Source organism: Rhinatrema bivittatum, chromosome 5 (genome assembly GCF_901001135.1).
Source record: "Rhinatrema bivittatum chromosome 5, aRhiBiv1.1, whole genome shotgun sequence".
NCBI classification, from domain to species: domain Eukaryota; kingdom Metazoa; phylum Chordata; class Amphibia; order Gymnophiona; family Rhinatrematidae; genus Rhinatrema; species Rhinatrema bivittatum.
Genome location: NC_042619.1, coordinates 180,754,249 through 180,767,885, shown reverse-complemented (window position 1 = coordinate 180,767,885; position 13,637 = coordinate 180,754,249). Strand labels below are relative to the sequence as shown.

The 13,637-nt window shown below is 44.5% G+C and overlaps 1 protein-coding gene across 7 annotated transcripts in view; it reads left to right on the top strand.

The window, feature by feature from the left end:
* RBM26 (RNA binding motif protein 26) overlaps positions 1-13,637 on the top strand; it is a 349,016-nt gene that overhangs the window by 252,684 nt on the left and 82,695 nt on the right. For all 7 annotated transcript variants that reach the window (XR_003856971.1, XM_029603056.1, XM_029603054.1 and 4 more), the window contains one exon: positions 711-839. Coding sequence is in view for 6 of the 7 variants with exons in the window: in XM_029603056.1 (XP_029458916.1) it covers positions 711-839 (129 nt within the window). In the remaining variant the exon portion in view is untranslated. The remainder of the gene's footprint in view (positions 1-710; positions 840-13,637) is intronic.

The following is a 13,637-nucleotide window of genomic DNA, read 5'->3' as shown; positions in this document are numbered from 1 at the left end:
AGAAACTGAAAAAATGTAAATCAGCAGGGTCTGGGCATGGTTAATTTGTGTTTCCTGTCCCTTGGTTGCTTTTCCTTCATGATGTGCACAAATACCTAGAGACTGGAAGCATGTTCCTGTGTGTTTCCATGTTGTCAACCTACAATCACTACTATGGATCTGACTGCCAGGGAGGAAGTGGATGATTGGCCTTTTAAATGTTTGATATGGTTTTTAGCAAGGGAATGTTTTGTATTCTGGGGATCCATCATTGACCACTTATTCATGACTAGATCTGTGAGTTCTTGGGTCTTGTTGTGACACTTCTACTCAATCTTTATCCAATGTTAGAAAATTAATTCAATACAACTCGACTCTTAAAATGTTTTTCTTTCCTCTGGTACCTCTTTAAAAGCAGTTATTCTGTTTCTATAACATCTGCTGCAGAGGGGTGTTTCTTACATTTCATGGTTGTAAAACTTTTTGTGATTCTGTTGTGGCATACTGTATTAAATTACCACCATACACACAAGCAGGCAGAATTCCAGCTGTGCTGAACTTGTGTTTTTGAATTTGATGCTATCACTCTTCGGTGCCATCCATGAATAAACATGTATGTGAAATTTGTAACAACTGGAATACCACTACAAATCTGAGATTGTTAGCTTATTACCAATTTTAAGTTCTTTCTTTGAAAAAAATAAGTTGTCTTTCCGGTTTCCCTTGTATAGGTGTTATCCACTTCTACAGGACTGACAAAAACCGTGTACAACCCTGCAGCTTTGAAGGCATTACAGAAATCTTTACCTATATTATCAGCCACTCTGTTGGATAACACTGATGCTCAGAAAAAAAAACAGGTAAACTGTTAAACTTTTATTAGATATTACTTTGAACTACTGATTCCAGAGGCCTTTCACCACTGATAAAGTAGATGTAAACTGCCTTGACTCTACTGACTAGGCAGTATAGAAAAATTTAAAATAAGTTTTTTTATTAGTAAAGATTGAACCACAGATTTCTTTAGAAATGTTAAGGTTCATGATTTTTAAAAGCTAATTTTAGACTGATTTACTAAAACTTTTTTCTCATTCTGTGTCTGAGAAACAAGCATGTTAAATTGTACTTTTTCTATTTTGGGGTGCAGTCCCCCCCCTCCCCCCAATGCTTCTTTTCACATTGCTTGTGCATATATTCAACCTACAGCAACCACCTTTTTAGGACAGATGTTTAAAACCTAGAAACTAGAGTAATGTTGTCCCAGAACACTTAGGCATCTTGCCAAAAATTGGGATAAAACACCTTTTCTTATATACATATTATATCCTAAAAGTTTCAAACTACAGCATCCAAATTTTCAGGATGGATAGGATAAAATTTAGAACCCAGGATAATATTTTCCTAGAAAACTTATGGGTCTCACTGAAAATTGAGGAGAAATCACTTCAATTGAAGTTCCACGACTGGCCAACAGGTGACAGTATCTTATTATAATTGCCTGCTAAGACAGACTTGCTAAGAAATAAATGTTTTGAGGAGAAAGTACACCTCATAAGAATTATTCTACTGTTCTTTACTTCCTTATTTCTGTTTTGATTCTTTATAATACTGTCCTTTCATTCCTAGAGATTTTCCCTTTGATTGGGTAACCATAGTAGATCTAGCAACTGATTACCTCATGAATAATAGCTGGAATCATGCTGAAGTCTTTGACTTAAGCCCATTTTTCCCATGTGCAATGTATTGGTTGCTTTCATGTTCTTTCAGAATGTTGTGCATACCAACCTATTTAAAGAAGCACTTAAGCAAAGTCTACTCAATTGGTCAGCTAGATTGGAGTTCTTCCATAAGATGTATAATTTGAAATCATAATACTAACACCCTTAAGTGAAGGCTTTTTTCCAGTATGGGACTTATTGCTTGCTTAGAGAAATCTTATTTTTTCTCTAGTAGTCCTTCCTTCACCTGTTGAGTTTGTCATGGAGTTGAATACTCTTGCAATGTCATTGTAATTGCTTCAAGGGGTAGGTTAGAGAGCAGTTTGGGAGACTGGCTCAAATTATAGAAAATATAATAAGAATTATTGGTTTAATTTTATAAATGTTCTCTTCTTTTTATGTTCTCTTCTTTTATATCAAACCAAACTGTGGCAAGCTACCTCGTGTATATATAATCCAAAAAAAACAACCAATGAGGAAAAATATATCTCAGCAGACAAATTAGGAACGGCGTCGGTCTCCGCCCAAAGACCTGTCGTTTGCCAGCTTCGTAAGGGCGATGGCAGAGGCCATCCCCTTCCAGCACCTGTCAGAGGAGGATACCCGTCATAAGGTGCTGGAGGTCCTCCAGTTCATTGATGCTACCTATCTGGTGCAACAGGCCATGGGCTTTGAACGGCGGCACCTCCCCCACCAGTCGGCGGTTGTGGAGTCCGCACTCAAGAAGGCTAAACGTTCCCAGACACATGCTTCTGCCCCTCCGGGGTGCGAACACAGGGAACTCAACGGCATTTATTTATTTGTTTGTTTGTTCGTTTATTATTTATTTATTTATTTATTTATTTATTTAATAGCTTTCATATGCCGATAGCCGTTTCCACATCGTATCGGTTTACAAGGAACATTGCGCTTATATAGTATAGCATAACAATTACGTTGAACAATTGGTAACATATGGAGATAACAGAAATATATTTAAAAACTAAGTACAAGTTTATAATATGGCGAGAGTCTATAATTAACATGTATGAGTAAAACTATGTACAAGTTGATAGGTAGTGCTAGAGTATGGTCAAGATATTTAACATGGATTCACAGGAGAGAATAAGTAGAGGGGTGTTAGTCGAAGGCCTGTTTGAAGAGCCATGTTTTAAATGTTTTTTTTAATGTCTGTGTGCATGGTTCTAAGCAGAGGTCGGGGGGCATTGCGTTCCAAATTGAGGGACCTGATATCGAGAATGCTCTATCCCTTGCAGAGGAGAGGTGTGTGAGTTTGGAGGAGGGTGTGTGGAGGGTTCCTTGATAGGTGGATCTGGTGGGTCTGTTGGATGTATGGAAGTATGGAAGCGGAGTGAGTCGTGTAGCCATTGTATTCTTTCGTTGGCTAGTGTCTTGTGTATAAGAGATGAGAATTCAATACAAAAGCCTAAGGCAATAGGGAGCCAGTGGAGATCTCTTAGAATGGGAGTAATGTGGTCCTTCTTGCGTGTGTTGGTGAGAATTCTAGCTGTAGCATTCTGTAACAATTGTAGAGGTTTGAAGGTAGAGGCTGGGAGGCCTAGGAGGAGGGAGTTACAATAGTCAATTTTGGAGAAAATGATGGTCTGGAGAACAGTTTGAAAATCAGTGACATGTAGGAGAGGTCTTAGTTTCTTTAATACATGTAGTTTGAAAGAGCATTCTTTTAAGGTGGATTTAATGAATGATTTTAAGTTCAATTGGTTGTCGATGGTAACACCTAGGTTTCGTGCGTGTATTGAAAAGGATTTGAGGGGGGGGTGAAGTGTTGGAGTAAGTATGGGCGTTGGGGGATATGATGAGGAGTTCTATTTTGGCAGGGTTAACCGCTAGGTTCATGTTTGTGAGGAGTTGGTTGATTGTGGTGAGGCATTTGTCCCAGGTCTTTAGGGCCTTAGGTAGAGAGTCAGTAATAGGGATGAGTATTTGGACGTCGTCCGCATATATGTAATGAGTGATGCCTAGGTTAGATAGGAGTTTGCAGAGGGGTAACATGTAGATGTTGAAGAGGGTAGAGGATAATGAGGAACCTTGGGGAACACCACGGGTAAGGTTAATAGGATCAGATTCGTTGTTACCCAGCTTGACCTTGAAGTGTCTGTTTTCAAGGTAGGATTTAAGCCAGAGTAATGCTGTTCCTGTTATGCCAATGTCAGAGAGGAGTTTTAAAAGAATTTTGTGGCTGATGGTATCTAATGCAGATGATATGTCGAGCATTGCCAGGAGGTAGGAGTAACTATTGACCATACCTTTAAGTATGGTGTCTGTTAGTAATATTAGGAGTGTTTCTGTACTGAGGAATTTATGGAAGCCAAATTGGGATGGGGATAATATTTTGTGGTTGTCTAGGTATTCGGAGAGACGGAGGTGACTATTTTTTCTGTAATTTTGGCTAGAAAAGGCAGGTTTGAGATGGGTTTAAAATTGGAGAGATCTGTGGGGTCGAGATTGGGTTTCTTGAGTATGGGTTTGACAACTGCTTGTTTTAGGGTGGAGGGGATGCTACCTTGTTTGAGAGAACAGTTGATTATCTCAAAAATGGGTTTCGCTATTATGTTGGGAATGGATAGTAGGAGTTTGGTAGGGATGGTGTCAGATGGGTGAGAGGAGGGTTTGATTTTCTTTAATAGGGTTTCTATTTCGGACAAATATGTTGTTTCGAAGGAGTCAAGGCTGGCGGCTGTGTTTATAGGGAGGAAGTTGGCATTAGAGGTGTCCGAGGGAAAGTTTACTGTAAAGGTAGAGATTTTGTTTTGGAAAGAAAAGGGCAAGGTCATTACATTTGCTTTTGGAGTCTGTGTCAGATATGTACGTAGGGTAGGTTTTAGTGAGGTCAGATATAATGGAGAAGAGGGCTTTGCATTTTACTGGAAGTCATGAATTTTAAGGGCATAGAAGTCCCATTTTGTTTTTTGGATGGAGGTCCTATAGGTATGCATTGGAGGCATTGTATGAGGCATGTAGTGTGTGTGAAGGGTGTTTTTGCCAGTGTCTTTCTTTGTTTCTTAGGTTGTTTTTCAGTTTTTTTTAAATTCAGGAGAGTACCATGGTTTTTTTGCTGTTGTGGGCTGGGTTTATAGTTTTTGTAGCTAGCGGGCAGATTTTGTTAGCAATATCTTCAGTGATAGAGTCCCAGGAAGAAAGTGCAGATTCAGTGTTTAATAAATCAATTTTGTTGGGAAGGCACATTTTCAGTACAAAGTGCTGCCCTTTGGGCTGGCAGCCCCATGCGTCTTCACCAAATGTTTGGTGGTGGTGGCTGCCTACCTCAGGCATCGCTCGGTCCATATCTTTCCATACCTAGATGATTGGCTGATCCAAAGTGACTCCCACTCCGGGGCCTTGAATGCCCTGGCCCAAGTCGCATCTCTGTCCATCTCCACGGCTAGACTTTATCGGCACCAGGTTGGACACGGCACAAGCAAAGGCTTTCCTACCCAAGCCTCCTCTCTGGCTGCCCTCATTCGCAACAGAAAGAGGATGCCGACCCTTCTACTGCTCCGCCTGCTGGGTCATATGGCGGCCTCAGTCCATGTGACCCCCATGGCCTGCCTTCACATGAGGAACCATCAGTGGACCTTGCAATCCCAATGGCCGCAGGCATCCCAGGTTCTGGAGGCGCCGGTTACAGTCACAGACCTTCTCCGCCTCTCCCTGATCTGGTGGGAAGCCCTTCCCAATTTGGAAACTGGGCTCCCATTTCAGCCTGTGCCACCCCAGATGACCCTCACAACCGATGCCTCACCTCAGGAGTGGGGGAGGGGGGCTCACACGGACGGCCTGCATATCCAGGGTCGCTGGGTTGCAGCCGAAGCCCGCTGCCAGATAAACTTCATGGAGCTTTGGGTGATCCGGTACACCTTGTGGGCTTTCCAGGACAGGTTGTCCTCCAGGATTGTCCTTATCAGAACGGACAACCAGGTGGATATGTGGTTCATCAACAAGCAGGGCGGAACATACTCTCTCCTCTGCCAGGAGGCGATGCAGGTCTGGGATTGGGCCCTTTCCAGAGGGATGTATCTATGGGCCACCTACCTGCCGGGTCACCTGAACATACTGGCGGACCACCTCAGCCGGTCCTTCTAGCCACACGAGTGGTCCCTGAACCCTGCGGTGGCAGCCGACTTGTTCTGTTGCTGGGGCACGCTGGACATGGACTTGTTCGCCTCTCCCCACAATCACAAGGTGAGCACATTCTGCTCCCTGATTCCGGGAAAAGGCCATCTGGCCTGCGATGCCTTCTCCATTCTGCTTAATGAGATGGTTTTTATTTTTAAAGGAAATCTGAAGGTACAGAAGTCCTGTCGCTGAAAAGCACCATCGCATGCAGCACAATACAGCGCTCTTAATTGTGGATATAAAGACCGTTTGATTTGGCTACAGAGTTCTTCTCATTGAAAAGTGCCATAGCAATGAGCATAATACAACATCCTCACTCATGGACTCCAACACTCCTTGAGGACTACTGAACAAGATATGTTTTAAAAGTCATTCTGACATATTAAATCAGTGGATACTCCCAGAGAAATACATATTGCACTAAAGTATATACTTTAGATGTTACCTAATTTGAAGAGCCCCTGATGTAGCCATAAAGTGAAACTTTGGCCAGAGTCAGGCATGTTCCATTCTATTTGAATAAGGCATCGGTCTTGTTTTTGTTTTTTCCCTTCACTGTGGACAGGGTCTCATGTATGCGTACCCCCCTATCCTGCTCCTCTCAAGGACTTGACGAAACTGCAAGAGGACAGGGGGACCATAATCCTGGTGGCACCCTCTTGACCTGTCAGTGAGCGCACCGGTTTCTCTGGGGACAGCTCCCAACCTCATATCACAGAATCAGAGCACCCTGTGCCACCTGAACCTCTGGGCCCTGGCCCTCACGGCGTGGATGCTGAGTGCATGATCCTCCAGCCTTTGGTGCTCACGGATGGTATCTCCAGGGTCTTGATTGAGTCCCGGAAATCTTCCACCTGGAAATCCTATAGTTCAAAGCAAAAGCGTTTTTCCATATGGGTGCGGTGGCCTCAGACTGGATCCATTCTCATGTCCGCTCCCCCGCCTGCTCGATTATCTCTGGCATCTGTCCGAGTCTGGCCTTCAAACCAGCTTGGTCCGCGTAAACCTCAGTGCCTACCACCAGGGTGTCGCCGGTGCACCCACTTCGGTCCAGCCTCTTGTCGGATGCTTCATGCGGGGACTTGTTCAGCTAAAGCCCTCGCTTTGACCGCCAGCAACTCTGTGGGATCTCAACATGGTCCTGGTGAGACTAATTTGGCATCCGTTCAAGTCTCTCAAGTCCTGTGACCTGAAGTTCCTCACCTGGAAAGTCATGTTCCTGGTGGCGATCACTTCCGCTCGCAGGGTCAGTGAGATCCAGGCTCTGGTCACATACGCTCCCTACACAAAATTATTCCATGATCATGTGGTACTGCGTATACATCCAAAACTTCTGCCTAAGGTGGTGACTGCTTTCCACATCAACCAATAAATCATTCTTCCCATGTTCTTCCCACGGCCTCATTCCCACCCGAGGGAACATGCTCTTCTCACCTTGGTCTGCAAGCGAATGCTCGCTTTCTATCTAGATCGGACAGCGGCCCATAGGCAGTCCTCCCAGCTCTTCGTGTCATTTGACTCCAATAGACTGGGAGCAGTGGTGGAGAAGCAGACTTTATCCAACTGGCTAGCGGATTGCATCGCTTTCTGCTACGAGCAGGCAGGCCTTCAGCTGGCTGGCAGGGTGAAAGCTCACTCTGTGCAGGCTATGGCAGCGTCAGTGGCCCATCTGCGTGCGAACCCTCCCGCTGAAATTTGTAGAGCTGCGACCTGGAGTATTCTCCAGACGTTCGCTGCTCACTACTGCCTTGACAGGGATAGTCGCCAGGACAGCACTTTTGGCCAGTCTGTCCTATGCAACTTATTCTAGTCCTGAACCCAACTATCTCTTATCGGGCTCTCTGTGGGACCAGGCCGCCCCCTGTTTTTCCCCATAACGCCGCAGTTGTGATGTGCCTGGTGGCACTTTGTTCGGCTACTGTGGGTCTATCTGGTCGAATGGGGCAGTCTGGAGCTCTGTAATCACCCACATGTGAGGACTACCATCCTGCTTGTCCTAGGAGAAAAAGCGCAGTTGCTTACCTGTAACAGGTGTTCTCCTAGGACAGCAGGATGTTAGTCCTCAGGAATCCTGCCTGCCTCCCCAGTATGTTGGGTTCACCTTTGGTTTGTTGTGTAATTTTTTCTCACTTGTATATTTTGTTATATTATGAGACTGAAGGGGGACCTTGCATGGATGGGCGGAAAGCAGCAGGCTGGGCATGCTCAGTCTGCCAGTCAAAGTTTCCCATGTCGGGCTCCATCAGATGATGTCACCCACATGTGAGGACTAACATCCTGCTGTCCTAGGAGAATACCTGTTACAGGTAAGCAACTGAGCTTTACCTGACAACTGTCTAATTGCTTCTTCCCTATAAAACTGCTTATCCAGTATAACTACAGCTCCACCTTTGTCAGCTGCCTTCACTACAATATTAGTATCATTCTGTAAATCCTTCAGTGCAAGGTGCTCTTCTCTCGACAAATTACTGGGAACTCTCACTGGTTTTTGACATACTTTATTGAGATCCCTGTATACCAATTTTGAAAATGTCTGTATAGTTGGGTCACTACTACCAGGTGGGCACCACTTAGACTACGTATAAATTACCGAATCATCTAAAGGGTCTAGTGCTTCCCTATTGCCAAAAAATTGTTTCAGATGCAAAGATCTGATGCATTTCTCAAACGATTTATGAACTTCAAAATGATCAAAATAGAGAGTAGGGACAAAGAACAATCCTTTAATTAAAATACTAACATGATGATCTTTCAGGACCTTCTGTGACAAGTTAATCACTGCTGATCCCTGCATATCTGTCCTTTCGTGTATGAGCGTGTCAAACGTTTCTAATAGTTCTGTCCGCCCTGGTTCTCTGAGTTGGACATCTGAAACTTGACCTTCCGATCCTGCCAAGCATTTAAAAAAGGAGCCTATTCGATCATGTCCCTACCAGAATTCTTCTTATCTTCCTGCTGTATCAACTCATCTCCCGATGAGTCATCAGATCCCGTATCAAAGCTTTTCTTACTGTTGTGGATTCATCCAAAAATAGAGCCTTTTTTGTAGTTCTGCTCATTCCTTAAAAACCTTTTGAGTTTCTGCTGCTTCAAATCATCAGTAAAACTTTGTACAGTACATTGGAACTCTTTTAACTGGGAATCAAACACTTCCACAGTATTTTGAGCTCTGTGTTGCAGTGATTGTCCCGCTTCTTGAAAGGGGTTAAACAACTCCGACCACCCCTAAAGTGGCTTGTGCCTCTATGGAATCTCAATCTAGCATTAGACTTCCTAGCTGAGGCTTCCTTCAGACCAACAAGCGGTCTGTCCCTACGCCTCCGGACAGCCAAGATTCCCATGATTCTGGAGTTCCTACAGGACGGTATTAAGGGATCGTCATTCAACTCCCTCAAGGTCCAAGTAGCTGCACTGGTCTGCTTCAGAGCAGAAGTGGACGGTATCCGGCTATCAACCCATTCAGACTTGTCCCGCTTCCTGAAAGGGGTTAAACAACTCCGACCACCCCTAAAGTGGCCAGTGCCTCTATGGAATCTCAATCTAGCATTAGACTTCCTAGCTGGGGCTTCCTTCAGACCAACACGCGGTCTGTCCCTACGCCTCTTAACATTGAAAACGGCATTCCTGGTGGCAATATGTTCAGCTCGTCACATCTCTGAACTACAGGGACTATCCTGTGGGAAACCATTCCTTAGGTTCATGCCTGGAACCATACAACTGCGCACTGTCCCCTTCTTCCTTCTGAAAGTGGTTTCCGAGTTTCACTTGAACCAAACCATCTAGCTACCAGCTCCGTATGAACAAAAGAACTCGGAAGACTCACCCCTTCTTCGCCACCTGAATGTCTGCAGACTCCTGGTGCGATACCTGGAAAGATCGGAACTGGTGCACAAAACAGATCGCTTATTCGTTCTTCACAGTGGGAATAAAGGAGAAGCGGCCTCGCAGGCGACCATAGCCCGCTGGCTCAAAGAAGTAATCAAGGCAGCCTACATAGAGGCAGGAAAGCCCTTACCTCTACAGGTTAAGGCTCATTCTACGAGGGCAACGGCAGTCTCCTGGGCAGAAACCAAGCTGCTGTCGCCCACCAAGATCTGTCGGGCAGCGACGTGGTCCTCCATACACACCTTCTCCAATTTCTACCGCTTGGATGTTCAGGCCCGGGAAGACGCAGCCTTCGCAAAGGCAGTATTACATGGGCCACGGGCAGCCTCCTGCCCTATCCAGGAGTAGCTTTTGTACATCCCATTGATCCTGAGTCCATCTGGCTACATGCTAGGAAATGGAGAACTAACTTACCTGATAATTTCGTTTTCCTTAGTGTAGACAGATGGACTCGGCATCCCGCCCACGGCTGCCCCGAAAAAGGAGAACCTCGGATAACAAACCTCGAGACTAAGCAAATACGGGTAAGCCGTGGCCTACCCCTAGTTCAAGACACCCACAGTTTGTCCGGTGTCGCCGTTAACTGTTTGAGTGCACTGGCGGTCTCCAGTTTGGAAATTAGTTGAACCAGTTCAAGTTTTACTCAAGTTTAATCAAGTTATTTAAGCAAAGATATATCCACAATGGCTTTTCGAAGAGAATACTGAAGAGCTGAGGTTACTGCAGGGGTATATCTAGAGTGACGTCAGCTTTGAAATCTGACTCCGTCTGCCATCTGCAAGCAGAAGAGCACAATATCCATTTGTCCTGAGTCCATTTTTCTACACTAAGGAAAACGAAATTATCAGGTAAGTTATTTCTCCATTTCCAGTCCTCGATATCATCCTGATGTCAATGCACCATCAGTGTCTGGTGCCCTTGTTGGTTGCTGTCAAGGTCCAATTCCCCGTTATCTCTTGCCTTTGAAGTATATGGCTTATTGATTAAGGGTAGTAACAGCTGCATCAGCAAGTTACCCTCATGCTTATTTGTTTTCCCAGACCGTAAAATTCATGTCATTGGTTGGTGTCTGACACTAATTCCCCTTTTCCTCTTTTCCCCTTGCCGTTAAAGCAGAGAGGAATAATGAGTTGCATCAGCAGTATGAAGGCTTGTTGGTTAAGAGTAGTAACCGTTACACCAGCAAGTTATTCCCGTGCATTCTTTTTTTTTTCCACTTTCATCCTCTAGTCTTTAGGGCTCCAATGTGTTTATCCCATGCCCCTTTGAAATCCTTTACCATTTTTGTCATCACCACCTCCTCTGGAAGGGCATTCCAGGCATCCACCAACCTATCTGCGAAGAAATATTTCCTGACATTGGTTTTGCGTCATCCTCCCTGGAGTTTCATTACTGATTTTTTTCCAACAGAGAAGTTTGTCAAATGTGCATCCTTAAAACCTTTTAGGTATCTGAAAGTCTGTATCATATCTCCACTGCACCTCCTCTCTTCCAGGGTATACATATTTAGGTCCTTCAGCCTCTCCTCGTAAGTCATTTGATGGATACCCCCCCCCCCCCCCCCCATCATTTTTGTCTCCCTTTTCTGGACTGCCTCCATCCTGACTCTGCCCCTTTTGAGTTTCAATCTCCAGAACTGAACACAATATTCCAGTTGAGGCTTTACCAAGGACTGGAAATGGGGACATTCTGGCTGTGCTTGTGAATTCCCTGAAGCTCTTCTTTGATGCATTTCTGGGAAGTGCAGCAGTCTCCAGGGGTCCAGGTCCATTAATACACCTCTGGCTTCCCAAGAAGATGTGGCCTCCCCTCCTGTCTCCTAATATTTGTTTTAATTGGAAATCTTTGAGGAGGAATTGGATAGGAGAATTTGGTGGTCCTTTAACAAGTTGTTTTGGAGCATATGTGCCCAAGCATTGAATGCATTGGTGCCAATGCAAACAGATATCCAAGCACCGAGAATGTGTCTACCAGGGCTACTGCCCAGGAGGAAAGGGTTAGGTCGGCTGTCATAGTTGGTGATTCAGTTATTAGGAATGTAGACAGCCGGGTGGCTGGTGGGCGTAAGGATTGCCTGGTAACATGCCTACCTAGTGCGAAGGTGGCGAACATCACGCATCACGTAGACAGGATTTTAGACAGTGCTGGGGAGAAGCTGGCTGAAGATTATTTGGCTAAAATAGCCTCTTTCATCCCACCTTTTAACCATCCCACCTTTTAACCGGTTTGTCTTCCTTCCACCTTTGTTAATGTGTGGAATACACCTGGATTGTGCTTCTAGGATGTTGGTTTTTTTTTTTTTTAAACAATTCCCCAACTTTCTTCATGCAGGATGGAGGGCGGTTCACCATCCCATTGTCGGGTCCCTGGCTCTTAGAGCCTGGATGTTGTGAAGGATCTTTCAGAAGATGTCTCTTGTGTTCTGTTAGCTTTAAAGAAGAAGTCAATGAGACAGTCCTATGGATTCAAATCGAGGAAGTTTGATCCTTTTTTCCTGTTCCTCACAAAAGCTACTTATTTTTTACATTTGTTTGTCTAAGTCTGATTTCAAGTCCAACTCCATAAAAGTTCATCTCAGTGCAGCTGGTGCCTATCACCAACATGTAAATGGTAGATTATCTCTGTACAGGCTTTGGTTGTCTGATTCATGGGGGCATTTTTCATTTGAAGTCTCCCATCAGGCCTCCTGCTGGGTCTTGGGACCTCAACATGGTAATTACTGAGCTGATGAAAGCTCCCTTTGAGCCACTGTGCTCCTGCAACCAGAAGTACTTTAAGCGTCATATGTTGGCAGTGACTTCAGTGTGCAGGGTCAGTGAGTCTCGGGCTCTAGTAACTTATCCATCTTATGCTAAATTTTATCTTGATAGGGTGATTCTGCATATCCATGCTAAGCTTCTGCCTAAGGTTTTGTTGGAATTTCATCCTGCCCAGTCATTTGTCCTTCTAGAATTTTTTCCCCAGGCCACTTTTCTGCACAGTTTGATTGTATGAAAACCTTGGCCTTCTACTTGGGACAGTCTGAAGTCCATAGAAATTCCACCCAGCTTTTTCTTTCTTTAGATATCAACAAACTGGAGATTGCCATTGCCATACATAGTTTGCCGTACATAGTTTGTTCACTTGGCTGGCAGATTGCATTTTGTTCTGAATTGAGGAGGTAGTAGTATTAATAGGGAGGTCATGTCAAGGATTACGGTGTCAGGTATGGCAGTGTCAATAGCCTGCCTAAGGTCTCTGTCTCTATGAAGATCTGTAAAACTGTGACATGGAGCTCCTTCCACATATTAACATCTTATTTTGGACAGGGACTCCTAATGAGAAAGTAGGTTCAGCCAGTCTGTCCTACAGAATCTCTTTGAGATGTAAAGCCCAACTCAGTCCCTCCTAGGGCTTGCTTTTTGTTTCAGACTGCCCCTTTTAGGAAAATATAGAAGAAAAAAGGCCTATTGCCAACAAAAAAATCAGTTATCGTGCTCATTGGCCGTGTTTTGTTTCCCCTTTTTTCATTCAAGGCAGTTTGTAGCTAGTGGTTCCCCACTTGTGGGGGCTACCATCCTGTTTGTCCTCAAAGAAGCATAGTTGCTTACCCTGTGTTCCCCAAGGACGGCAGGATGTCAGTCCTCACAAAACTCATCCATCTCCCCTTGGAGTTGGCTTTTCCAAGTATAAACTAAAAAAAAAAAAAAGTGTAGACTGAGGGGCCTCCATGTGGATGTGTGTTGTCATGTCAGCCTGCACATGCTAAATAGCCCAGAACTTTGACTGCCTATGCTTCATTGATTGATGTCACCTACTTGTGAGGGCAGACATCCTGCTGTCTTTTGAGAATGTTGGAGGTAAGCAACTCTGCTGTACAATTGCTCTGTAACTAGTAATCTTTTTAAATTTGATAAAATGAAATACATGAACAGATGG